The following is a 24,963-nucleotide window of genomic DNA, read 5'->3' on the forward strand; positions in this document are numbered from 1 at the left end:
TGGAGAATGGAAGCTGCAGATATCGGAAATAAGGAGAAAGTAGTATAAAGTGGTAAGATTTATTTTTAGCAGAAAAAGATCTGTTGCTACACATCCTTTTTTAAAAGTGTTAAATAGGAACTCAGAGTAGAGCATACATTAGTAAAAGTGCTTCTTTTACCCATCCATCTATGCAAATTTCTGTCATATTTATCTAATGCTTTTTTGTTTTCACTTAACCTTACAACAGACATTTTATGTTCTTTAATAAGCATCTTTTAAGATCATTTTTTCTTAAAGTAATACATGCATATTTTTAAGCTACTTCTTTAAGGGTAGATTTGTTTGTAATGACTTCATATGCTTAAGATATTGACTGTTGAAAGAGTTATACAAGCTTTCTGCAAATTTGCATTTAGTTTTTTCAAAAATCTACTTGAGTTATTATTCTACTTTTAAAATGAATACAATTGCTTTATTGAAATTTGAAGAGCTAGTGAGACCTAAGGAACAGGAAGAAGATTTAAGAGATGTGGAAATAGTGTCAGACTTTATTTTTTTGGGCTCCAAAATCACTGCAGATGGTGATTGCAGCCATGAAATTAAAAGACTCTTACTCCTTGGAAGGAAAGTTATGACCAACCTAGATAGCATAGTAAAAAGCAGAGACATTACTTTGCCAACAAAGGTCCGTCTAGTCAAGGCTATAGTTTTTCCAGTGGTCATGGATGGCTGTGAGACTTGGACTGTGAAGAAAGCTGAGCACCGAAAAACTGATGCTTTTGAACTGTGGTGTTGGAGAATACTCTTGAGAGTCCCTTGGACTGCAAGGAGATCCAACCAGTCCATCCTAAACGAGATCAGTCCTGGGTGTTCACTGGAAGAACTGATGTTGAAGCTGAAACTCCAGTACTTTGGCCACCTCATGCGAAGATTTGACTCATTGGAAAAGACCCTGATGCTGGGAGGGATTGGGGGCAGGAGGAGAAGGGGATGACAGAGGATGAGATGGCTGGATGGCATCACCAACTCGATGGGCATGAGTTTGAGTAAACTCTGGAAGTTTGTGATGGACAGGGAGGCCTGGTGTGCTGCAATTCATGGGGTCGCAAAGAGTTGGACACGACTGAGCGACTGAACTGAACTGAAGTTCCTGAGAGAGCCCTACAGGGTGAAAATCTGCCACCTTCAGAGGAATTTCAATTTGCTATCTTTGACCTCAATACACCTGTCTTCACTGGAGTCCCTTTCCAGTTGCATAAATCTTACTGGTGGTCACAAGCATCAGCCTGCAAAGAAAAACAGCCTTACCAGTTTTGCTAATAAACTAAGTATAGAGCTTACAAGATTTTTTTCTCCTTGTTATTTCTCAACTAGCTAAGCAGATGGAAAGATACCTTTTTCACAAATAGGTCCACTGATAATTACTAAAATTCTTGAAGTGCTTCACTGTTTCATTAGTATATTACTAGATTATTTCCATATTGTAGAAGGTTGGTTGACTTAAAAGTTAATGGTTTTTGTTTGAAAATTGACAAACATCTTTTTTTCCCTTTCTTAGGTGGGGTCTTTAAAATAGCTTCCTGGGCAGATCTTGTCAATGCTCATGTCGTGCCCGGCGCAGGAGTTGTGAAAGGCCTGGGAGAAGTTGGCCTGCCGCTGCACCGGGCATGCCTGCTTATCGCAGAGATGAGCTCTGCTGGCACCCTGGCTACTGGGAGCTACACTGAGGCAGCAGTAAGTGACAGAGGAGAGGGACTGGGGCAAGAGAAGGCCAGGACTGTGACACTAGATGCTACAGGGAAAGAAAATACTTTCATTTGGGGTCTGTGGGATTGCTGCCCAAAACAAATCAGCTGCTGTTACTGGGACAGTATATTAATACTAGTTGGCTGGAATGCACTGATGGTTAGTAGCCTTTTATGTCTTATAGCAGACACTAAAAGAGATTTGAATGGTACTATAAGAGAAACATTGAAACACAGATATTGGGTCAAATAAGCATATATGTCTGTATGTACCTGGCCTTTAAGATAGAGTTTTTCCCATCTCATCATGAGTTGAAATTGAAGAGCTTTTCCCCAGTTTCTTGGAATCTTCCTGAGTCACAAAGATGCACATTCTCGTGACAGCAGCCCACAAAGTGGGTTATCTTTTTCAGTCTTTGATATTAATTGGCGTTGTATAGGAGAGCTCTTAATTAGAGTCCAGACACATTGTTTCCTCTAGTAACTCCCCATTATTAAAAATTCTTATGTGTGTGCTTAGTCATTTGGTCGTGTTCAACTCTTTGCGACCCCGTGGACTGCACCCGGCCAGGTTCCTATGTTCATGGGTATTCTCAGGCAAGAATACTGAAGTGGGTTGCCATTCCCTTCTCCAGGGGATCTTCCCAATCCAGGGATCAAACCCAGGTCTCCCACATTGCAGGTGGATTCTTTACTGACTGAGCCGCCAGGGAGGTTCTTATAGCACCATACATGTTCTAATGTACCATACCCAGCTCCCACACCCTGCACACCAGAACAGAATAAGAGATGGATGATCATCTGGTTATAAAGTTCCTCTTCACATTCTCCTCTGGGCAAGTTTCATAGTTGGATAGTCACCTAGAAAGATGGAATGGATTACCTTTACATATATTTTAAAGACTACTTTTTAAAGTAGTAGGAACTTTTGTTTTAATAAAATTTTAATTTTTACATGGGAATTTATTTTTCATATTTCAGAGGTTGTGGAACTGTGAAAAATTCACATGGCCCTACGGCCAGGTTTTAAATAGCCCCACCCTTGATTTGACCATAAATGTTTGTGATTTCCCAACTGTCTTAGCAGAGGGTCCATGAGTCAGTGTTAATGTTTGGCATTCTGGATCTGGCTCAAGGACAATACATTGATTATTGGTAGGTGGTAGTACTTAGTAGCAAGAATGGAACAGTCTGGGCCTCAGGGAAGACCCAAATTAGAAAGTTAGGCAGGGGGCAAAAAAAAGGTTAGGCAGACCTAGGGAATCTTCTAAAGATGTGAGGTGATGGAAGAGAAATTGTGGAGGCAATGTTAAAGTACAGGGAAAGCTGTGGAGGTAAGACTTCTTTAGCTAGCTCTTTACAGCACAGCTGTTTTTATGTGGTGGCTGTCCTTGGGTATCTGTGTAGATGGGCAGTAAACTTCAGTGTAGCTTTATATCTTCATAAATGTATTCTAGGGTATGATTCATATCCTTTTGGGAAGTAGGTAGGCCTCTAAACATTATTAAAAATAGGTAATAATGGAGCATCTTGATTTTAGAGGCAAATAGTATAGGATTTTTAGTGTTTTTAGTGTTTGCTTATGGGAGAAGGGGATAGGAGGAGTTATTTTAGGGCCTTAGTGGAGCAAGTATGTAGATTCATATCTAAGATTACCTGTTTAGATATGAGTTTAATATGACATGAGAAAATACATCTATAAGATAGCAAAGTTTCTTACATTTGGTGTGGTTAACTACTGTCTGTTAACCTGTTTATTGTAATGTAAACAGGTTATTCCATTCCATTCCATTCCATTCCCTTCAGGTGAAAATGGCTGAAGAACATTCTGAATTTGTGGTTGGTTTTATTTCTGGCTCCCGAGTAAGCATGAAACCAGAATTTCTTCACTTGACTCCAGGAGTTCAGTTAGAAGCAGGAGGTAAGTCTATTGATTGGTAATGATCCCTCTAAAATGCCTCTTTTTCCATGTTAGCAAAATAAAACCTAAATGTGCAAAAATAGCTTGCAGTCTAATTTTAGAATGAAAATCTAGAAGGTTACTTTTTATTGAAATATGCCTAGAAACTGATAATTTTGTTTCCCAACTGATGTTTTGAATATACTGCCAAAAAACAGGTGTTCTATGCTCAAGGAGGAGTCTTCTAAACAGAATCAGACATTTGTTTAGGACTTTGTGGAATCTTTGTTGTGCTAATGTTTATTGTGACTTTTCAGTGTGGACATACATGGTTCTGTCATGTCTTCCAAACTTATCTGAACACTTAACACTTTTAGCAGTCTTAAAATACAATTGCAGTGGCTGAAAAACTGAACTTTCTCACTGATAGTCTTGAGTTAATAAAGGAATGATCTAGGTTAATAAATGTCCTATGGAACTCAATAAAGCTGCTTTTTTTGTTACCTTTTTATTGAGATATAGTTGATTTACAACGTTGTATTAATTTCTGCTGTACAGAAAAGTGATTAAGTTGTGTGTGTGTGTGTGTAATTTATTTATTACTGTGCTGGGTCTTTGTTGCTGTGCATGAGCTGTCTCCTGTCAGGGCGAGCAAGGGCTGTTCTTCATTGTGGTGCCCAAGTTTCTTGCTGTGGCCCGTGGGCTCCAGAGCACAGGCTCAGTGCTGTGAGACAGGGCTTAGTCGCGCTGTGGCACGTGGGATCTTCTGGACCAGGGATCAGAGCCGTGTCTCCTGCGTTGTCAGCTGGATTCTTACCCACTGCGTTACCAAGGAAGTCCTAGATACACATTTAAAAATATTCTTTTCCATGATAGTGTATCACAGAATATTAAATTGTAGTTCCCTGTGCTGTATACAATAGGACTTTGTTATTTATCATTCTGTATATAATAGAATCTGTCTGCTAACCCCAGACTCCTACTCCATCTCTTTCCCACTGTACCTCCCACTTGGCAAGCACAAGTCTGTTCTCTTTGTCTGTGAGTCTGTTTCTGTTCCATACATGTATTCATTTGTGTCATATTTTAGATTCCATGTATAAGTGGTATCATAGGGTGTTTGTCTTTCTTACTTAGTATGAGACTGTGTAGGTCCATCCGTGTTGTACAGATGGCATTATTTCGTTCTTTTTATGGCTGAGTAGTTTTCCTGTGTGTGTGTGTGTGTGTGTGTGTGTGTCTGTGAGTGTGCATGAGCATGTTTGTGTCACCCATCTTCTTTATTCACTGAACACTGAGATTGCTTCCTGTCTTAGCTATTGTGACTAGTGCTGCTGTGAACATAGGAGGGTATGTGTCTTTTGAGTGGGATTCCTGGTCATATGGCAACTCTATTTTTAGCTTTCTGAGGAACTTCTTTACTGTTCTTTAGAGACTGTACCAGTGTACATCCCACCAACATTGTAGGAGGGTTTCCTTTTCTCCACTCTCTCTCCAACATCTGTTATCATCAGGTACCACATTGTTGGTTTTGATTTGTACTTCTCTAGTAATTAGCGATATCGAACAGCCTTTTTCATATGCCTATTGGCCATCTGTATGTCTCCTTTAGAGAATTTAGGTCTTCTGTCCATGATTGGGTTTTGCTGCTGTTGTTGAATTGATTGAGCTATTTGTACATTTTGGAAATCAAGCCCTTGTCAGTCACGTGTGCAAATAAATATTTTCTCCCCATCCATATATAGTATTTTTGTTTTGTTCATGGTTTCTTGCTGTGCAAAAGCTTATAAGTTTGGTAAGTACCCATTTATTTATTTTTGCTTTTATTTCTATTGCTTTGAGACACTGGTATGATTTATGTCAGAGAATGTTTTACCTGTGTTTTCTTCTCAGAGTTTTATTGTCATGTCTTATATTTAAGTCTTTAACCCATTTTGATTTTATTTTTGTGTATGTTGTGAGGGTGCAATCTGAAGATTGCTTTGGGTAGTATAGCCATCTTAATTCTTCTAATCCTAGAACATGGGATATCTTTCCATTTCTTTGAATCATCTCCAGTTTTATTAACGTTTTATAGTTCTCAGCTTATAAGTCTTTCACCTCCTTGGTCAGGTTTATTTCTAAGTATTTTGGGTTTATTTTGTGTGATTTTAAAAGTTTTTTAGTTTTTTGTTTTACATTCCCTTTCTGATATTGTTAAAGAAATGAAATCAACTTCTCAATGTTAATCTTGTATCCTGCTACCTTGCTGAATTTATCAGTTCTTTAGGGTTTTCTACATATAGGATCATGTAGTCTGCATAAAGGGCTTCTCAGGCAGTGCTAGTGGTAAAGAATCTGCCTACCAATTCAGGAGATGTAAGAGACTCAGGTTTGATTCCTGGGTCAGGAAGATCCCCTAGAGGAGAGCATGGCAACCCACTCGAGTATTCTTGCCTGGAGAATCCCAAGCACAGAGGAGCCTGGCGGGCTGCAGTCCATGGGGTCGCAAAGAGTCAGACACGACTGAAGCAACTTAGCATGCATGTGTGCATCTGCATAAACTGACAGTTTTACATCTTCCCTTCCAATTTGGATACTTTTTCTTTTTCTTGTCTGATTTCCAATACTATGTTGAATAGAAGCGATGAGAATTGGCATTCTTGTCTTGTTCCAGATTTTAGCAGGAAGGCTTTCGGCTTTTCACCATTGCTTTTTTTCTCTATCTATTGAGATGATCATGTGACTTTTCTTTGTTAATGTGGTGTATTATATTGATTTCGTATATTGTACCATCCTTGTGATCTTGAAGTGAATCTAACTTGGTCATGGTGTATGACCTGTTTTATGTTTGTTGGATTGGGTCTGCTAATACTTTGTTTAGAAATTTTGCATCTATATTCATCAAAGATATTGACCTGTAAATTTCTTTTTTGGTGGTGTACTTGTCTGGTTTTGGTATCCGTGTAATGGTGGCTTCATAAAACATCTTTGAGTGTTCCCTCCTCTTTAACCTTTTGGAAGAATTTGAGCAGGATCCGTTTAAGTTTTTCTTTATATGTTTGGTTGAATTCACCTGTAAAACCACATGGTCCTTAAGTTTTGTTTGTTGGGAGGTGTTTGTTTTTTTTTTTAAATTACAGATTCTGTTTCACTTCTAGTACCTGTTCACATTATCTGCTTCTTCTTAATTCAGTTTTGAAGAGCTGTATATGTTTGTAGAAACTTTTCATTTCTTCTACATTGGCAAATTTGTTAGCATGGAGTTATTTATAATATTGTCCTACAGTTTTTGTATTCCTGCAGTATTGGTGGTTATTTCCACTTTTTTATTTCTTATTTGGGCTTTTTCCTTCTTAATAATCCAGGTCAGAGGTTTCTCAATTTTGTTTGACCAAGTCTTGGTTTCATTTATTTTATCTGTTGTTTTTTTTAATCTATTTCATATTTTTCCTCTCAGATCTTTATTATTTCCTTCTGCTGACTTAGGCTTTGTTTGTTCTTTTTCTAATTCTTTTAAATAGTAGGTTCTGCTATTTGAGATTTTTCTTGTTTTTTGAGGAAGGCTTATATTGCTATGAACTTCCCTCTAAGAACCCCTTTTCCAGCATCCCACAGATTTTGAATGATTGTGTGTGAAGTCCATATAATTGTTTTTTTCCATTTCTTCTGTGGTTGATTTTTGTTATTCATGCTGTGTAGTCAGAAAGATTCTTGAAATAATTTCTACCCTCTTTACCCAGTTTAATTTGTTCAGGCTTTTTTTGTGTGCACTCCCTGGTATGTGGTCAAGCCTAGACAATGTTGCATATGCACTTGAAAAGAATGTGTAATGTTCTGAAAATATCAGTTAAGGCTAACTATCCTGTTGTATCATTTAGGATCTCTGTTGCCTTATTGACTTTCTGTCTAGAAGATCTGACCATTGTTGTGAGTTTGGTGTTAAAGTCTCCTGTTAGTACTTATGCATTTAGGTGCTCCTGTATTCAGTTCAGTTCAGTCGCTCACTCGTGTCTGACTCTTTGCGACCCCATGAACTGCAGCACACCAGGCCTCCCTGTCCATCACCAACTCCCAGAGTTTACCCAAACTCATGTCCATTGACTCATGTCCTCAATCTTTCACAGCATCAGGGTCTTTTCAGATGAGTCAGCTCTTCACATCAGGTGGCCAAAGTACTGGAGTTTCAGCTTCAACATCAGTCCTTCCAGTGAACACCCAGGACTGATCTCCTTTAAGAAGGACGGGTTGGATTTCCTTGCAGTCCAAGGGACTCTCAAGAGTCTTCTCCAGCACCACAGTTCAAAAGCATCAATTCTTCAGCACTAAGCTTTCTTTATAGTCCAACTATCACATCCATACATGACTATTGGAAAAACCATAGCCTTGACTAGACGGACCTTTGTTGGCAAAGTAATGTCTCTGCCTTTTAATATGCTGTCTAGGTTGATCATAACTTTCCTTCCAAGGAGTAAGTGTCTTAATTTCATGGCTGCAGTCACCATCTGCAGTGATTTTGGAGCCCAAAAAAATAAAGTCAGCCACTGTTTCCCCATCTATTTGCCATGAAGTGATGGGACCAGATGCCATGGTCTTAGTTTTCTGAATGCTGAGTTTTAAGCCAACTTTTTCACTCTCCTCTTTCACTTCCATCAAGAGGCTCTCTAGTTCTTCTTCCTTTTCTGCCATAAGGGTGGTGTCATCTGCATATCTGAGGTTATTGATATTTCTCCTGGCAGTCTTGATTCCAGCTTGTGCTTCCTCCAGCCCAGCATTTCTCATGATGTACTCTGCATATAAATTAAATAAGCAGGGTGACAATATACAGCCTTGACGTACTCCTTTTCCTATTTGGAACCAGTCTGTTGTTCCATGTCCAATTCTAACTGTTGCTTCCTGATCTGCATACAGTTTCTCAAGAGGCGGGTCAGGTGGTCTGGTATGCCCATCTCTTTCAGAATTTTCCACAATTTGTGGTTATCCACACAGTCAAAGGCTTTGGCATAGTCAATAAAGCAGAAGTAGATGTTTTTCTGGAACTCTCTTGCTTTTTCGATGATCCAGCGGATGTTGGCAATTTGATCTCTGGTTCCTCTGCCTTTTCTAAATCCAGCTTGAACATCTGGAAGTTCATGGTTCATGTATTGCTAAAGCCTGGCTTGAAGAATTTTGAGTATTACTTTACTAGCGTGTGAGATGAGTGCAATTGTGTGGTAGTTTGAGCATTCTTTGGGACTGGAATGAAAACTGACCTTTTCCAGTCCTGTGGCCACTGCTGAGTTTTCCAAATTTGTTGGCATATTGAGTGCAGCACTTTCACAGCATCATCTTTCAGGATTTGAAATAGCTCAACTGGAATTCTATCACCTCCACTAGCTTTGTTCTTAGTGTTACTGTTATTAGGTGCATGCATATATGTTGACAAGAGTAAATATCATCTTCTTTTAGTGATTATCATTATATAGCGTCCTTTATCTTCCTTTACAGACTTTGGTTTAAAGTCTGTTTTGTCTGACACAGGTATTGTGCTTTCTTGTGATTTCCGTTTCAGGAAATATCTTTTCCTACTCAATCTATATGTGTCTTTTGCCCTAAAGTGGGTCTCCCGTAGGCAACGTATTGTATGCTGTTTTTTTTATCCAGTTTGCCACTCTGCATCTTTTGATTAGAGCAGTTAGCCCATTGACATTTAAGGTAATTACTTTTTTTTTTACTGGAGTATAACTTCTTTACAGTGTTAGTTTCTGCTGTACATCAGTGTGAATCAGCAATATATATGCATATATCCCTTCCCTCTTAAGCCTCCCTCCCACCCCTCTTGATGCATCACAGAAGCAAGTCATTATTCATAGGTATATTTTCTGCCATTTTGAACCTTGCTTTCTAGTTGATTCTGTATTTGCTTTCTCCCCTTTTTCCTTTTGCAGTTTGGTGATGTCCTTTTATTGTATGCTTGTGTTCTCTTTTGTGAATCTGTTTTGTTTTTGACTTGTGCTTACCCTGTTTTTCAAGTATGTTAACCCCTTCATGTATCTACTTACTTTAAACTGGTAATCATAGACTCAAACACATTCTGAAAAAAAAAAAAACCCTACATTTTAATCTCCTCCCTCCTTTTATGATTTTGATGTCCTCTTTTACATCTTCATGTTTATCCTTTTGCTGTTCATTGTGGTTATTGTAACCTTCACACAGAATTTTTTTTTTTAATCTGTATACCACCTTTATTTAAGTGATTTACTTTTTGACTAATTTTCTTTTAATATAGCTTTTCTATTTAGGGAAGACCTTGCAGTATTTCTTTCATAGTAGATTTAGTATTACTGTATTCTTTCAGTTTTTGCTTGTCTGAGAAATTCTTTATCTCTGCTTATATCTAAATGATAATGCTATTGACTAGAGTATTCTAGGTTTTAGATTTTTCTCTTTCAGGACTTCGAATATATATTTTGCTACTCCCTTCTGGCCTGCAATGTTTCTGTAGAGAAATCAGCTGATTGTTTTTCCCTTACTGGCTTTAAAATACTAACTTTTGACATTTTAATTATGTCTTGGTGTAGCTCTGTTTGGGACCCTCTGTGCTTCCTATACCTGGATTTATTTCCTTCTTTAGTTTGGGAAGATTTCTGAAATACTTCAAAATATATTTTCAGTCCCCCTTTCTTCCAGCCAGGAGGGTGTGGGAGCCTTTGGTCTTTCACAGTTCCCTCCAAGGGGTGCAAGGTCCTGCCCAGATATTTTTTTTTTGGTCCTACCTGGTTATATGGAGATTCTTTTTGTCCTTTCAGAAGTGTGATGTCTTCTGCCAGCATTCTGTAAGTATTCTGTGAGACTTGTTCCATGTGTAGATGTATTTTTTGATGTATTTGTGGGAGGAGGCGACCTTTACATTCTTCCATCTGGATCACTCTGTTTTGAATGGGGACGAAATGGTGATCTGGAAATATTTTTCCTGAATTGGTTATTGTATGAACAACCTTTCTTATCACAAGTATGAGAGTTTATTCTATTCCACTTTCTGTCTCTTTCCTTAAGATTGGAACTATGAACATCTGGTTCTCAGCAAAACTTTAGGGTGAAAACAACTCTGCTTCATAGAGTATGGAGAATGTTTGTGTATGTGCTGCTATATTATGTTTCCACATCCAGAGTTGGGGCTTCCCAGGCGGCGCTAGCGGTAAAGAACCCACCTGCCAACGCAGGAAGCATAAGAAACACGGGTTCAGTCTCTCGGTCAGGAGGATTCCCCTGGAGAAGGGAATGGCAGGCCACTCCAGTATTCTTGCTGCAAGGAGCCTCGCAGGCTACAGTCCACGGCGAAACGAGAGTCTTCCATGACTGAAGTGACTTGTGTATGTGCTGCTGTGTTTCCACATCTAGAGTTACCCTTTTTACAACCCCATAGTGTATCCTAGTTACAATTGGACCATAGTATGTTCAGTCATTTCACTGTGGATACATTTGAACTTTTTATAAACTTAACATTGTTGTACATATATATTGCTCATGTAGGGTATTTGGAACACTTTTATTAGGCTAGAAACTCCTTGAGAATGAGATCTCTTTCTGAAGAATGCATATACTCTAGCACAGTACCACTGTGCATCATAAATGTTCTGTAAATACACAAGTGTTGAAGGGATGGATAACACGCTATGTAGGAGCAGATGCAAGAACTGGTGCTTCTGTGGATGGAATGATAACATTAAAAACATAATGAATGAGATTATAGATTTGGTAAAGCTCAGTTGCTTTTAAATCCTGAAATACTTTAACTGTTGGATACCTTTTAACCTTGACAGAACTAATTATTTTTTATAAATAACACTTAAAATGAAAGACATCCTTTTCAGGGTTTTGCTTTCAATTAAGTACTTCAAACAAAAACCAATGCAGGTTAACCAAAGAAAAGTAGATGTTCCCCTGGGACTAGAGAATATTGAAGGTCTCTGCTAGTTCTCAAGTTTCGCATTATAGGTTTTATATACTACAGAGTAGGCCTCAGCAGAATGACTTACCTATTTAAGACTTGATAATAGTTGCCTTGATTTAGATCATACCAGAATGGTCTAGTGGTTTTCCCTACTTTCTTCAATTTCAAGCTGAATTTGGCAATAAGGAGTTCATGATCTGAGCCACAGTCAACTCCCGGTTGTGTTTTTGCTGACTCTATAGAGCTTCTCTATCTTTGGCTGCAAAGAATATATCAATCTGATTTTGGTATTGACCATCTGGTGATGTCAATATGTAGCATTTTCTCTTGTGTTGTTGGAAGAGGGTATTTGCTATGACCAGTGCAGAACTCTATTAGCCTTTGCCCTGCTTCATTCTGTACTCTAAGGCCAAATTTGCCTGTTACTCCAGGTACTTCTTGACTTCCTAGTTTTGCATTCCAGTCCCCTATAATGAAAAGGACATCTTTTGGGGGTTTTAGTTCTAGAAGGTCTTGTAGGTCTTCATAGAAGACCATTCAACTTCAGCTTCTTTAGCATTACTGGTCGGGGCAAAGACTAGGATTACCGTGATATTGAATTGCCTTGGAAATGAACAGAGACCATTCTATCGCTTTTGAGATTGTACCCAAGTATTGCACTTCTGACTCTTTTGTTGACTACGATGGCTACTCCATTTCTTCTAAGGAATTCTTGACCACGGTAGTAGATATGATGGTCATCTGAGTTAAATTCATCCATTCCAGTCCATTTCCTAGAATGTCAGCATTCACTCTTGCCATCTCCTGTTTGACCTCTTCCAATTTGCCTTGATTCATGGACCTAACATTCCAGGTTCCTATGCAATATTGCTCTTTACAGCAGCAGACTTTACTTCCACTACCAGTCACATCCACAACTGGGTGTTGTTTTTGCTTTGCTCTGTCTCTTCACTCTTTCTGGAATTATTTCTCCACTGATCTCTGGTAGCATATGGGCACCTACCAACCTGGGGAGTTCATCTTTTGGCCTTTTCATATTCTTCATGGGGTTCTCAGGGCAAGAATACTGAAGTGGTTTGCCATTCCCTTCTCCAGTGGACCATGTTTTGTCAGAACTCTCCACCATGACCCGTCCATCTTGGGTGGCCCCACATGGCATGGCTCATAGTTTCATTGAGTTAGACAAGGCTGTGGTCCATGTGATCAGACTGGTTAGTTTTCTGTGTTCTGTGATTGTGGTTTTCAGTCTTGTCTTCCCTCTAATGGAAAAGGATAAGCTTCCTGATGGGAGAGACTGACTGAGGGGAATATTGGATCTTGTTCTGATGGGCAGGGCCATGGTCCCTCCCTGTTATTTGACCCAAGGCCAAACTATGGTAGAGGTAATGAAGATAATGGCGACCTTCTTCAAAAGGTCCCATGGCACTGCTACACTCAGTGCCCCCAAGCCTGCAGCAGGCCACCACTGGCCCACGCCTCCAGCGGAGACTCCCGGACACTTACGGGCAAGTCTGGGTCAGTCTCTTGTGGGGTCACTGCTCCTCTCTCCTGGTGCACACAAGGTTCTGTTTGGGCCCGCCAAGAGTTTGCTTCCCAGTCCTGTGTAAGCTCTGGCAGCTCTGTGGTGAGCTTAATGGCGACCTCCTTCAGGAGGACTTATGCCAAACCCAAGGCTGCTGTCTGCAGAGCCCCTGTGGCAGTCCATTGCTGACCCGCACCTCCTCAGGAGACACTCAGACACAGTTCTGTCTCAGTCTCTGGGTCCTGGTGCACACAAGGTATGTTTGAGCCCTCTGAACGTCTCTGGCGGGTATGGGGTTTGATTCGCCTTCCTACTGTCTTGCTGGGGCTTCTCCTTTGCCCTTGGACATGGGGTGTCTCCTCAAAGTCACTCCAGTGCCTACCATCTTGCTGGAATAGCTGTGGAAATAGAAGCTAAAGGAGAAAAGGAGGGATATACCCATCTGAATGCAGAGTTCCAAAGAATAACAAGGAGAGATAAGAAAGCCTTCCTCAGTGATCAGTGCAAAGACATAGAGGAAAACAATACATTGGGAAAGACTAGAGATCTCTTCAAGAAAATTAGAGATACTGAGGGAACATTTCATGCAAAGATGGGCATAGTAAAGGACAGAAATGGTATGGACCTAACAGAAGCAGAAGATATTAAGAAGAGGTGGCAAGAATACACAGAACTGTACAAAAGAGATCTTCACGATGGTGTGATCACTCACCTAGAGCCAGACATCCTGGAATGGGAAGTCAAGTGGGCCTTAGGAAGCATCACTATGAACAAAGCTAGTGGAGGTGATGGAATTCCAGTTGAGCTATTTCAAATCCTGAAAGATGATGCTGTGAAAGTGCTGCACTCAATATGCCAACAAATTTGGAAAACTCAGCAGTGGCCACAGGACTGGAAAAGGTCAGTTTTCATTCCAATCCCAAAGAATGCTCAAACTACCGCACAATTTCACTCATCTCACACGCTAGTAAAGTAATACTCAAAATTCTCCAAGCCTGGCTTCAACAGTACATGAACTGTGAACTTCCAGATGTTTAAGCTGGATTTAGAAAAGACAGAGGAACCAGAGATCAAATTGCCAACATCCGCTGGATCATCGAAAAAGCAAGAGAGTTCCAGAAAAACATCTACTTCTGCTTTATTGACTATGCCAAAGCCTTTGACTCTGTGGATCACCACAAATTGTGGAAAATTCTGAAAGAGATGGGAATATCAGACCACCTGACCTGGCTCCTGAGAAATCCGTATGCAAGTCAAGAAGCAATAGTTAGAACCGGACATGAAACAACAGACTGGTTCCAAATAGGAAAAGGAATACATCAAGGCTGTATATTGTCACCCTGCTTATTTAATTTATATGCAGAGTACATCATGAGAAATGCTGGGCTGGAGGAAGCACAAGCTGGAATCAAGACTGCCAGGAGAAATATCAATAACCTCAGATATGCAGATGACACCACCCTTATGGCAGAAAGTGAAGAAGAACTAAAAAGCCTCTTGATGAAAGTGAAAGAGGAGAGTGAAAAAGTTGGCTTAAAACTCGGCATTCAGAAAACTAAGATCATGGCATTTGGTCTCATCACTTCATGGCAAATAGATGGGGAAACAGAGACTTTTATCTGCAGTAATTTTTGAGTCCCCCCAAATAGTGACTGCAGCCATGAAATTAAAAGACGCTTGTTCCTTGGAAGAAAAGCTATGACCAACCTAGACAGCATATTAAAAAGCAGAGACATTGCCAGCAAAGGTCCATCTAGTCAAAGCTATGGTTTTTCCAGTAGTCATGTATGGATGTGAGAGTTGGACCATAAAGAAAGCTGAGCAACGAAGAATTGATGCTTTGAACTTTGGTGTTGGAAAGGACTCTTGAGAGTCCCTTTGCTGCAAGGAAAGGGTCCATCCTAAAGAAAATCAGTCCTGGATATTCATTGGAAGGACTGATGTGAAGAACTGACTCATTGGAAAAGATCCTGATGCTGGGAAAGATTGAAGGCGGGAGGAGAAGGGGACGACAGAGGATGAGATGGTTGGGTGGCATCACCGACTCAATAGACAGAATTTGAGCAAATTCCAAGAGTTGGTGATGCACAGGGAGGCCTTGCATGCTGCAGTCCCTGGGGTCTCAAAGAGTCAGACACAACTGAGTGAAGAGTTGCTCTAGTAACTTGATGGACTTCTCAGGTGGGTGAGTGGTAATGAATTCACCTGCCAAACACGTCGATCCCTAGGTCAGGAAGATTCCCCTGGAGAAGGAAATGGCCACCTGCACTAGAATTCTTGCCTGGGAAATCCCATGGACAGAGGAGCCTGGAGGACTGCAGTCCAGCCAGTGGCAGAAGAGGTGGACACAATTTAGCAACTAGATAAGAAAGTACTTGACAATTTTTAAGCTATATTTGTGCTAAACATTTTACGAGTTGGTTGGATTTGGATTCCTAGCCCTTCCAGTATCTTTAGACAAATCACTTCCCTTGTTTAGGTCTCATTTTCTTGATCTGTAAAATGTGGATAACAACTCTGCACCTCAGTTGTTGAGAGTCTTAAATGAGATAATGTGTGTAAAGCACTTAGCACAATGTCTTGGCTTAGAGTACTCGGCTTGTTAATTATTAGTAATATTTATTGGAAGCTGCCATAGTTTTTTGAGTAGATAGTACAGTTAGGATGTGAGATTTTTAAAGCATCTTGGATTTGAAAGATAATGATATGCCACTTATCAGAAGGCTTCTGGAACAGCAGAATTTAAAAGGAAGATAAAAATGGGGTTCTGGTTCAAGATGGCAGTGTAGGCTAATCCTGAGCCAACCTTCTCCCAGACACGCTGAGTCTGTAGCTACCTGTGTAACAGTTTCCTCTTGATAAAACCTAAGAGCTGGCTGAGCACTGTACATTAAGCAAACAAGAAAAACCATCTTGATATTGGGTCCTCACTGCTGGTATGAGACCCAGATTCAAAATGGAACTCAAAACCCAGAGCTTTTCCTGAGGAGCAAAGGGTTTGAACTACACATCAGGCATCCCAACTTTTAAAAAACTTGAACTTGAGAGATGAGCCCCAAAAACATCTAGCTCTGAAACCCAACTGGGCTCGTCTCCACGAGACTCACAAGACTAGTGATCTGAGACTCACCTGGCTCAGGGCCCAACTCAGAAGCAGCCCATCCTCAGACTTGAAGTAAAGGCTCATTGCTGATATTTAAGAGTTGATCTAAGGGGTTGGCATCTAATTTAACACATACCTCCAAGAGCTTGTGAGAATTCCCTCCAGGGATGGAGACCAGTGGGCACCATCTTCACACTATCCCTTTGCTGAACTGCCGATGAACACCATTATCTCCTGGAAGGAGCGCTTACATGTGTGTCTGATCCCCTGATTTTTGCAGCTGCTGCCCAAGGGACACCCCTTGATTACTGGGCTCTGAAGGTCAGGAGTTCTTATGTTTGGTCCCATGATAATAACAGCTGTAGGGACAGTACTTGGCACCCCCCAACACTGCACAGACAGCACCCACAAAGAGGGTGTGTGAGAGAGGCCTGTTTGCTTGTCCAGGGGCTTTTGGCCTGTGGGGCAGATATGTAGTGGCCCTGTGGAAGTCCTCTCAGGGAAAAGAGGCTGTGGACACAATCATTGTGCTGTCTCTCTGCCACATTCCAGCTCACTGTTATCTCCCCAAAAGGAACTACACCCCTGATTGGGACCCTGGTTTTTACAGCTTCCACTGAGGGACACATTTGCATGGGCTGGCTCTTGTGACCCGTGAGGGTTACCCTTGCAGGTTTCACTGAACTCTCATTAACAGAGAGTGAGTTCTTTAGTTTATTTTTATTTTTATTTTTTTTGGAGAGTGAGTTCTTAAATAGCCACCGCCTCCAGGGCACAGCAACAGGCAGCAGACCCAGGAGCTCAGCCTTTGTGTTAAAGAGGGTGTTTTCAGGTGAGCAAAATCTGGTGGACACCATCTTTGTGCTCTCCTTGTGCCTCATTGCAGCTGTTATCACCTAATAAAGAACTTATCTGGGGCCAGCAGGACTTAATGCATGTAGTCCCCGCAGGATTATATATCTGCAAACTTCAAAAGATTTTGTCAGGGGTGGAGACAAAGTGGTAAAGTAGAAGGACTTGAGCTCACCTCTCACAAAAACATCAGAATCACAACTAACTGCTGAACAGCCGTCAACAACAAAAAGACTTGAACCTAACAAAAAAGATGTTCTACACCCGAAGATAAAGAAGGAGCCACAAATAGACTGTAGGAGGGGCGCTTATAATTAAGTCTCATACCTGCCAGGTGGGTGACCCACAGATTGAAAAATAATTATATCACAGAGGTTTTCCCATAGGAGTGAGTTCTGACCCCCACATGAAGCTCCCCCCTCCTTTTCCTGATGCTAGACAAGGAACCCCCAAAGCATTTGGCTATGAATGGGGGCACAAACTGATACAAGAAATGTTTAGTAAAGAGCTGGAGGACTTCCCTGGTGGTCCAGTGGTTTCAATTCTGAAGTTCCACTGCAGGGGTCAGTGGAATGCAGCAGCTCCATAAGACTGGGGAAACAGAAACTCCACTCTTGGGGGGCACACACAAGGTTTTACATGCACTTGGACCCAGAGGAAAGCAATGACTCCATAAGAGCCTGGGACAGACCTACGTGTGGATCTTGGAGGGTCCCTGGGAGAAGGTGCAGGTTGGCTGTGGCTCACTGTGGGGGCAAGTTAACTAGTGGCCAATATTAATCAGTGTGAGCTCTCCCAGAGGTCACCATTTTGGCAAGGCCTGGCGCCAACAGCCTGTAGGCTCCAGTGCTGGGACGCCTCAGGCCAAACAACCTGTAGGGTAGAGACTCACTCATCAGCGAACAGGCTGCTTAAAGTCCTCCTGACTCCACAGCTACCTGTAAACGTACTTCTCGAGATATCTCCACCCACCAGTGGGCAGGCGCCCATCCCTCCCATGAGAAAACTTGCACAACACCTGGAGCAACCTCACCCAACCTCAGAATGGACACCAGAAGCAAGAACTACAGTCCTGCAGTCTGAAGAAAACAGACCACAAACACAGAAAATCAGACAAAATCAGATAGCTAAGAAATACATTCCAGACGAAGGAACAAAACCTAGGAACAACTAAGTGAAGTGAAGATAGGCAGTCTACTTCAAAAAGAATTCAGAGTATATCAATTCAGAGAATATCAAAGTAAAGATGATCCAATACCTCAAAAAGAATGGAGGCACAAACTGATACAAGACATGTTTAATAAAGAGCTAGGAGACTTCCCTGGTGGTCCAGTAATTTAGACTCTGTGCTTCCAATGCAGGGGTCATGGGTTCGATCCCTGGTTGGGGAATTAAGATGCATGGAATAGCCAAAAAGAAGCAGCAGCTTTGAAGAACAAACAGATGAAAAATACATAGAAATCAGTAGCAGGTAAATGAGGCAGTAGAACAAATGAACAAACTGAAAAACAAATTAGTGGAAATCATTGCTGTAGAAGAGAAGAAAGAAAAATGAAGAGATACGAGGACGGAGACCTCTGGAACAACATTATATGCACCAGCATTCACATTATAGTGGTCCCAGAGGAAGAAAGGACCTTAGAAAACATTTTAAGAGAGAATGTCCAAAAACTTTCCCAAAATGGGAAAGGAGATACTCAAGTCCAGGAAGCACAGAGCCCCATACAGGATAAACCCAAGGAGGAACACACTGAGAGACATTAATCAAACTAAAGAGAAAGAGAAAATATTAAAAGCAACAAATAGCATAAAAGGGAATCCCCATAAGGTTATCAGCTGACTTTTCAGCAGAAATTCTGCAGGCCAGAAGGGAGTGGCATGATACATTTAAAATGATGAAAGATTAAAAACCTACAACCAAGAATAAACAGAAAGGCACTTATTCACATTAGAGAAATCAAAAGCTTTGCAGTATTCAGCACCATCAAAACAGCTTTACAACAAATGCTAAAGGAACTTCTCTAGATGGAAAAGAAAAGGCCCCAACTAGAAACAAGAAAATTATGAGTGGGAAAATTCACCAATAAAGGCACACATAAAGATAGGAAATCATCCATATACAAATCTGATATCAAAACCAGCAATCATGAAAAGAGTTCAAATGTAAGATATTAGAAATGCATTTGAAATTGAGGCTAACAACTTAATTTGTGAGTGTGTGTGTATATATATATAGAGAGAGAGAGAGAGCTATATAAAACCTCATGTTAATGGCAAACCGAAAATCTACAGTAGATACACACACAAAAGAAAAAAGAAAAAGAAAGAAAAAGGAATCCAGACACTAAAGATAGTCATCAAATCACAAAAGAAGGCCTGCGAACAAAAACAAATCCAAAGCAATTAACAAAATGGCAGTGTGAACATACATATCAATAATTAAAGTGTAAGTGTAAATGGATTAAATGCTCCAACCAGAAAACACAGACTGCTTGAATGGATACAAAAGAAAACAGAAGTTACTACAGACACCACAGAAATTCAAAGGATTATGAGAGACTACTACAAGCAATTATATGCCAATGAAATGGACACTCTAAAAGAAATGGACAGATTTTTAGAAAGGTACAAGCTCCCAGGACTGAACAAGTAAGAAATAGAAAATATGAAAGACCAATCACAAATACTAAAATTAAAGCTGAGTAAAAAAACTCCCAACAAAATTCCATGATCAGATGGCTTGGCTGCATAGTTGAGTTCTATCAAATTTAGAAAAAGTTACCTGTCCTTCTGAAACTATTCCAAAAAACTGCAGAGGAAGGAACACTCCCAGATTCATTTTGTGAGGCTGCCAATCACCCTGATACCAAAATCAGACAAAGATACCACAAAAAAAAAAAAAAAAGATTACAGGTCAGTATCCTGATGAATATAGGCACAAAAATCTTTAACAAAATACTAGCAAACTGAACCCAAGCATACATTAAAAGGATCATACACCACAATCAAGTGGGATTTATTCGAGGGATGCAAGGGTTTTTCAGTATCCACAAATCAATCAGTGTAATATAACACGTCAACCAATTGAGAATAAAAGCCATATGATCATCTCAATAGATGTGGAAAAAGCTTTTGACAAAATTCAACACCCATTTATGATGAAGACTCTAGAAAGTGGGCATAGAGGGAACCTACTTCCACATATTAAAGGCCATATATGACAAAATCACAGCAGTGAAAAGCTGAAATCATTTCCTCTAAGATAAGGAATAAGACAAGGATGTCTACTCTTGCCACTTTTATTCAACATAGATTTGAAAGTCCTAGCCATGGCAATCAGAGAATGTATCTAGGTGTTTAACTGAAACCCCCTTCTCTCTGGGACACTGATAAGTCTTGGCACACCCTCAGTTACTGGGAGCTATTACAAATATAATAGGCTGCTTTGACAATCAGAAGATTTGAGAAACAACCAGGAGCTAGGGTAGGGTTGAATGCCAAGGTTCATCTCATACATGAGGCTATTCCTTCAAGACTGGGAGAGACAGTTGTTTCATCTAATGCATAGAAACCAATCCAGAGAAAAGCTGAATGAAGAAACAGAGGCATGTGTTCCAAATGAAAGAACAAGATAAAAGCCTCAGGGGAAAAAACCTTAATGAAAATGGAGATAAGTAATTTACCTAATAATGAGTTCAAAGTAATGGTCATAAAGATGCTCCCCAAACTCAACCTCAAGAGAGTTGGAAAATACTAGTCACAGAGCTGAGGAATACCATAACATAATTGAAAAATACATTAGAGTGGTTCAGTAGTAGACTAGGTGAAGCAAAGGAACTTGAGGGAAACACAGTGGAACTTAACCCAATCAGGACAGAAACCAAAAAAAGAAAAAAGTAAAGATAGCCTAAAAGACTTATGGGATGCATCAAGCAGACTGACATTTTCATTTTAGGAGTCCCAAGAAGAAAAGATAGAGAAAAGGCTAGAAACTTACTTGATGAAATAACGGCTGAAAACTTCCCTGTTCGAGGGAAGGAAATGGACATCCAGACACAGAAAGCCCAGAGTGTTCCAGATGAGATGAGCCCAGAGAGACCCACATCAAGACATGTTATAATTAAAAACACCAAAAGCTAAAAGATAAGGAGAGAATCTTATAAGCGGCAAAAGAAAAACTTCTTATATACAAGTGACCCCCCCATGAGACTATCAGCAGATTTTTCAGCAGAAACTTTGCAGATCAGAAAGCAGTAGCATAATATAGCAGAAGTGTGAAGAAAAAAAAACTTGTAAGAAAGAATTCTACCCAGCAGAGTTATTCAGAATTGAAGATTTTTACAGATTAGCAAGTCTAAATGAGTTTCAAGCATTGCTACACTGGCTTTACAAGAAATGTTAAAAGGACTTCTTTAGGCTGAAAAGAAAGGGTGCTAATTAGTACAAGAAAACTTAGGAAAGAATAAGTTTCACTGAAAAAGCAAATATATAGTCAAGGTAGTGAGTGGATCAACCCAGAGAAGGCAGTGGTACCCCACTCCAGTACTCTTGCCTGGAAAATCCCATGGACGGAGGAGCCTGGTAGGCTGCAGTTCATGGGGTCGCTAAGAATCAGACATGACTAAGCAACTTCACTTTCACTTTTCACTTTCATGCATTGGAGAAGGAAATGGCAACCCACTCCAGTGTTTCTGCCTGGAGAATCCCAGGGATGGGGGAGCCTGGTGGGCTGCCATCTATGGGGTTGCAGAGAGTTGGACACGACTGAAGTGACGCAGCAGCAGCAGCAGCAGCAGCAGTGGATCAACCACTTAAAAGGTTGAGGCAAAAGTAGTGAAAATAATTACAACTATAGAATTAATTAAAGAACATATAAGACAAAAAATGTAAAATGTGGCATCAAAAACATAAAACTTTATGGAGGGAATGAACATGTAGAGATTTAGAATGCAGTCAAACTTAAGTTATCGACTGAAAATAGAGTATATAAACCACATGGAAAGCACAATCCTATAGCAGATAGGCAGAAGATGAAGAGAAAGGAATCTAAGCATACCACTAAAGAAACTCATGTGCAAGTGGAAGAAAACAACAGAAGGAAGGAGAGAGACTCAATAGATGCAGAAAAAGTATTTGACAAAATTCAACATCCATTTATGAGAAAGACTCTTAACAAAGTGGCTATAGAGAGAACTTACCTCAACATAATTAAGACCACAGCCAACCAAAAAAGGTGAAAGGTTTTCCTCTAAAATCAAAAACACAACAGCAATGCCAACTTTTGCCACTTTTATTCAAGTTAATTTTGGAGATCCTAGCCAGAGAAGTCAGTCAAGAAAAAGTATAACAAAAAGTATGCCAATTGTAATGGAAGTAGTAAAACTGTCACTATTTGTAGAAGACATATTACTATATATAGGAAACCCTATAGACTCAAAAAAACTGTTAGAACTAATACACAAATTCAGTTAGTTTACAGGATACAAGGTCAAAAAGCTGTTGCATTTTTACAGACTAACAATCAGAAATTAAGAAAACAATCCCATTTACAATTGCATCAGAAAAAATACAAGTAAATTTAACCAAGGAGGTGAAAGATCTGTACACTAAAAACCATAAGACAAATAATTTTTCAATGACAGTGAGCACACACAAAGAAATGGAAAGGTATTTCATGCTCATATACTAGAAGAATCTTGTAAAGATGTCTGGATTACCCAAAGCAAACTATAGATTCAGTGTAATCCCTATTAAGAGTTCAATAGCACTTTTCATAGAAATAGAACAGAGTCCTAAAATTTCTTTGGAATCACAAAAGGTTTCAAATAGCCAGAGCAGTCTGGAGAAAGAATAATAAAACTGGAGGCATCATACTCCCTGATTTCAAATTATATTAAAAATGTAAAAACAGACACCTAGATCAATGGAACAAAATAGCCCAGAAATTAACCCACACATATATGGCCAATTAATTTTTTAAAAGAGCCAAGAATATACAATGGGGATAGGACAGCCTCTTCAGTAAAGTGGTGTTGGGAAAACTGGTTAGCCACATGCAAGAGAATGAAACTGGACCACTATCTTATACCATAAACAAAGCTTAATTCAAAATGGATTAAAGCCATGAATGTAAAATCTAAATCCATAAAGTTACTAGAATAAAACATATGTGGTAATCATTGCTACATCACTCTTCTCAATGATTTTTTAAAAATCAGACTCCAAAACAACAAAAGCAGAAATGAACAAGTGGGACTTCTTCAAGTTTACAAGCTTCCACACAGCAAAGGAAACCAGCAAAAAGGCAACTTACTGAATGATTGTCTCCCTGGTGGCTCATACGGTAAAAGAGTTTGCCTGCAGTGCAAGAGACCTGGGTTTGATCCTTAGGTTGGGAAGGAAGATCCTCTGGAGAAGGAAATGGCAATCCACTCTGTATTCTTGCCTGGAGAATCCCATGGACAGAGGAGCCTGGCAGGCTATAGTCCTTGAGGTCACAAAGAGCTGGATACAACTGAGCAACTAACACTTTCACTTACTGAATGACAGAACATATTTCCAAATCATGTCTGATAAGGGGTTAGTGTACAAATATAAAGAACTCATACAGCTCAATAAGAACAACAGAACAAGCAGATTAAAAAATTGGCAAAGGGGACTTCCCTGGTGGTCCAGTGGCCAAGACTGCATGCTCCCAAAGCAGGGGGCCCAGGTTTGATCCCTGGTCAGGGAACTAAATCCCACATGCCCCAACCAAGACCCAGCACAGCCAAATAAATAAAAATAATAAGTAAATATTTTTTTAATTGGCAAAGGATCTGGACAGTTTTCAAAAAATACAAATGGCCCAAAAATGCATGAAAAGATGCTCAGCATCACTAATCATCAGGAAAATGCAAAACAAAACCACAATGAGATGCCACCTCCTACTTGTTAGAATGACTACTATCAAAGCTTTTTCTCTATGATCAGAAATGAAACAAGGATGCCCACTATCACAAGAAATAAAAAGTGTTGGTGAGGATGTGGAGAAAAGGGCACTCTTGTGCACTGTATATGAGGATGTAAATTGGGGCAGCTCCTATGGAAAACAGTATGGAGGTTCCTCAAAAAATTAAAAATAGAACTACCATATGATCCAGTAGCTCCACTTCTGGGTATTTATCCAAAGAAAACAAAAACACTAACTCGAAGAAATATCTGCACCCCCATGTTCACGGCAATATTTACCACAGCCAAGATATGGAAACAGACTAAGTGCCCATTGATGGGTGAGCAGATGAGCAGATGTAGTATATACACACAATGGAATATGACTCGGCTATTTTAAAAAAATGAAACCTTACGATTTGTGATAATATGGATGGATACCCTTGAGGGTACTATGCTAAGTGAAATAAGTCAGAGAAAAACAAATACTATATGATCGCTTATGTATGTAAGCTAAAAACCAAAGGAACAAGCTCATAGACAAAACAGATTGGTTGCTCCCAGAGTTGTAGGGTGGGATGGATGAAGGGAGTCAAAGGGTAGAGACTTGAAGTTACAGAGTAAGTCATGAGGATGTAATGTACAGCATGCCAAATTTGTTGCTATTTGAATGTTGCTAAGGTGAAAGTTGTAAATCTTAAAAGTTCTTATCACAAGGAAAAAAAAAAAATTCTGTGGTTATATAAGGTACCAGATGTTAACTAGACTTACTGTGATGATGTATCCAAATACTGAATGTTCAAATACATTCATAATGTATATAATGTATACATTCATAATGTATAATGTATCCAAATACTGAATCATGATGTACGCCTGAAACTAATGTCGTGTGTCAGTTACACTTCAGTAAAAAAAAAAAAAAATTCTTAAAAAAAGAGCCAGAATTAAGAATGAGGATCTGTACATAATCTAAGCATTTGGTAGAGTTGCAGGGAAAGCTTCTCGCACGTGGTT

At 39.8% G+C, this 24,963-nt stretch overlaps 1 protein-coding gene across 2 annotated transcripts in view; it reads left to right on the top strand.

The window, feature by feature from the left end:
• UMPS (uridine monophosphate synthetase) overlaps positions 1-24,963 on the top strand; it is a 48,316-nt gene that overhangs the window by 22,433 nt on the left and 920 nt on the right. For both annotated transcript variants that reach the window (XM_065942948.1, XM_065942947.1), the window contains exons 4-5: positions 1,541-1,716; positions 3,534-3,648. In XM_065942948.1, coding sequence (XP_065799020.1) covers positions 1,541-1,716; positions 3,534-3,648 — 291 coding nt within the window. The remainder of the gene's footprint in view (positions 1-1,540; positions 1,717-3,533; positions 3,649-24,963) is intronic.

This window comes from Muntiacus reevesi, chromosome 8 (genome assembly GCF_963930625.1).
Source record: "Muntiacus reevesi chromosome 8, mMunRee1.1, whole genome shotgun sequence".
NCBI lineage: Eukaryota > Metazoa > Chordata > Mammalia > Artiodactyla > Cervidae > Muntiacus > Muntiacus reevesi.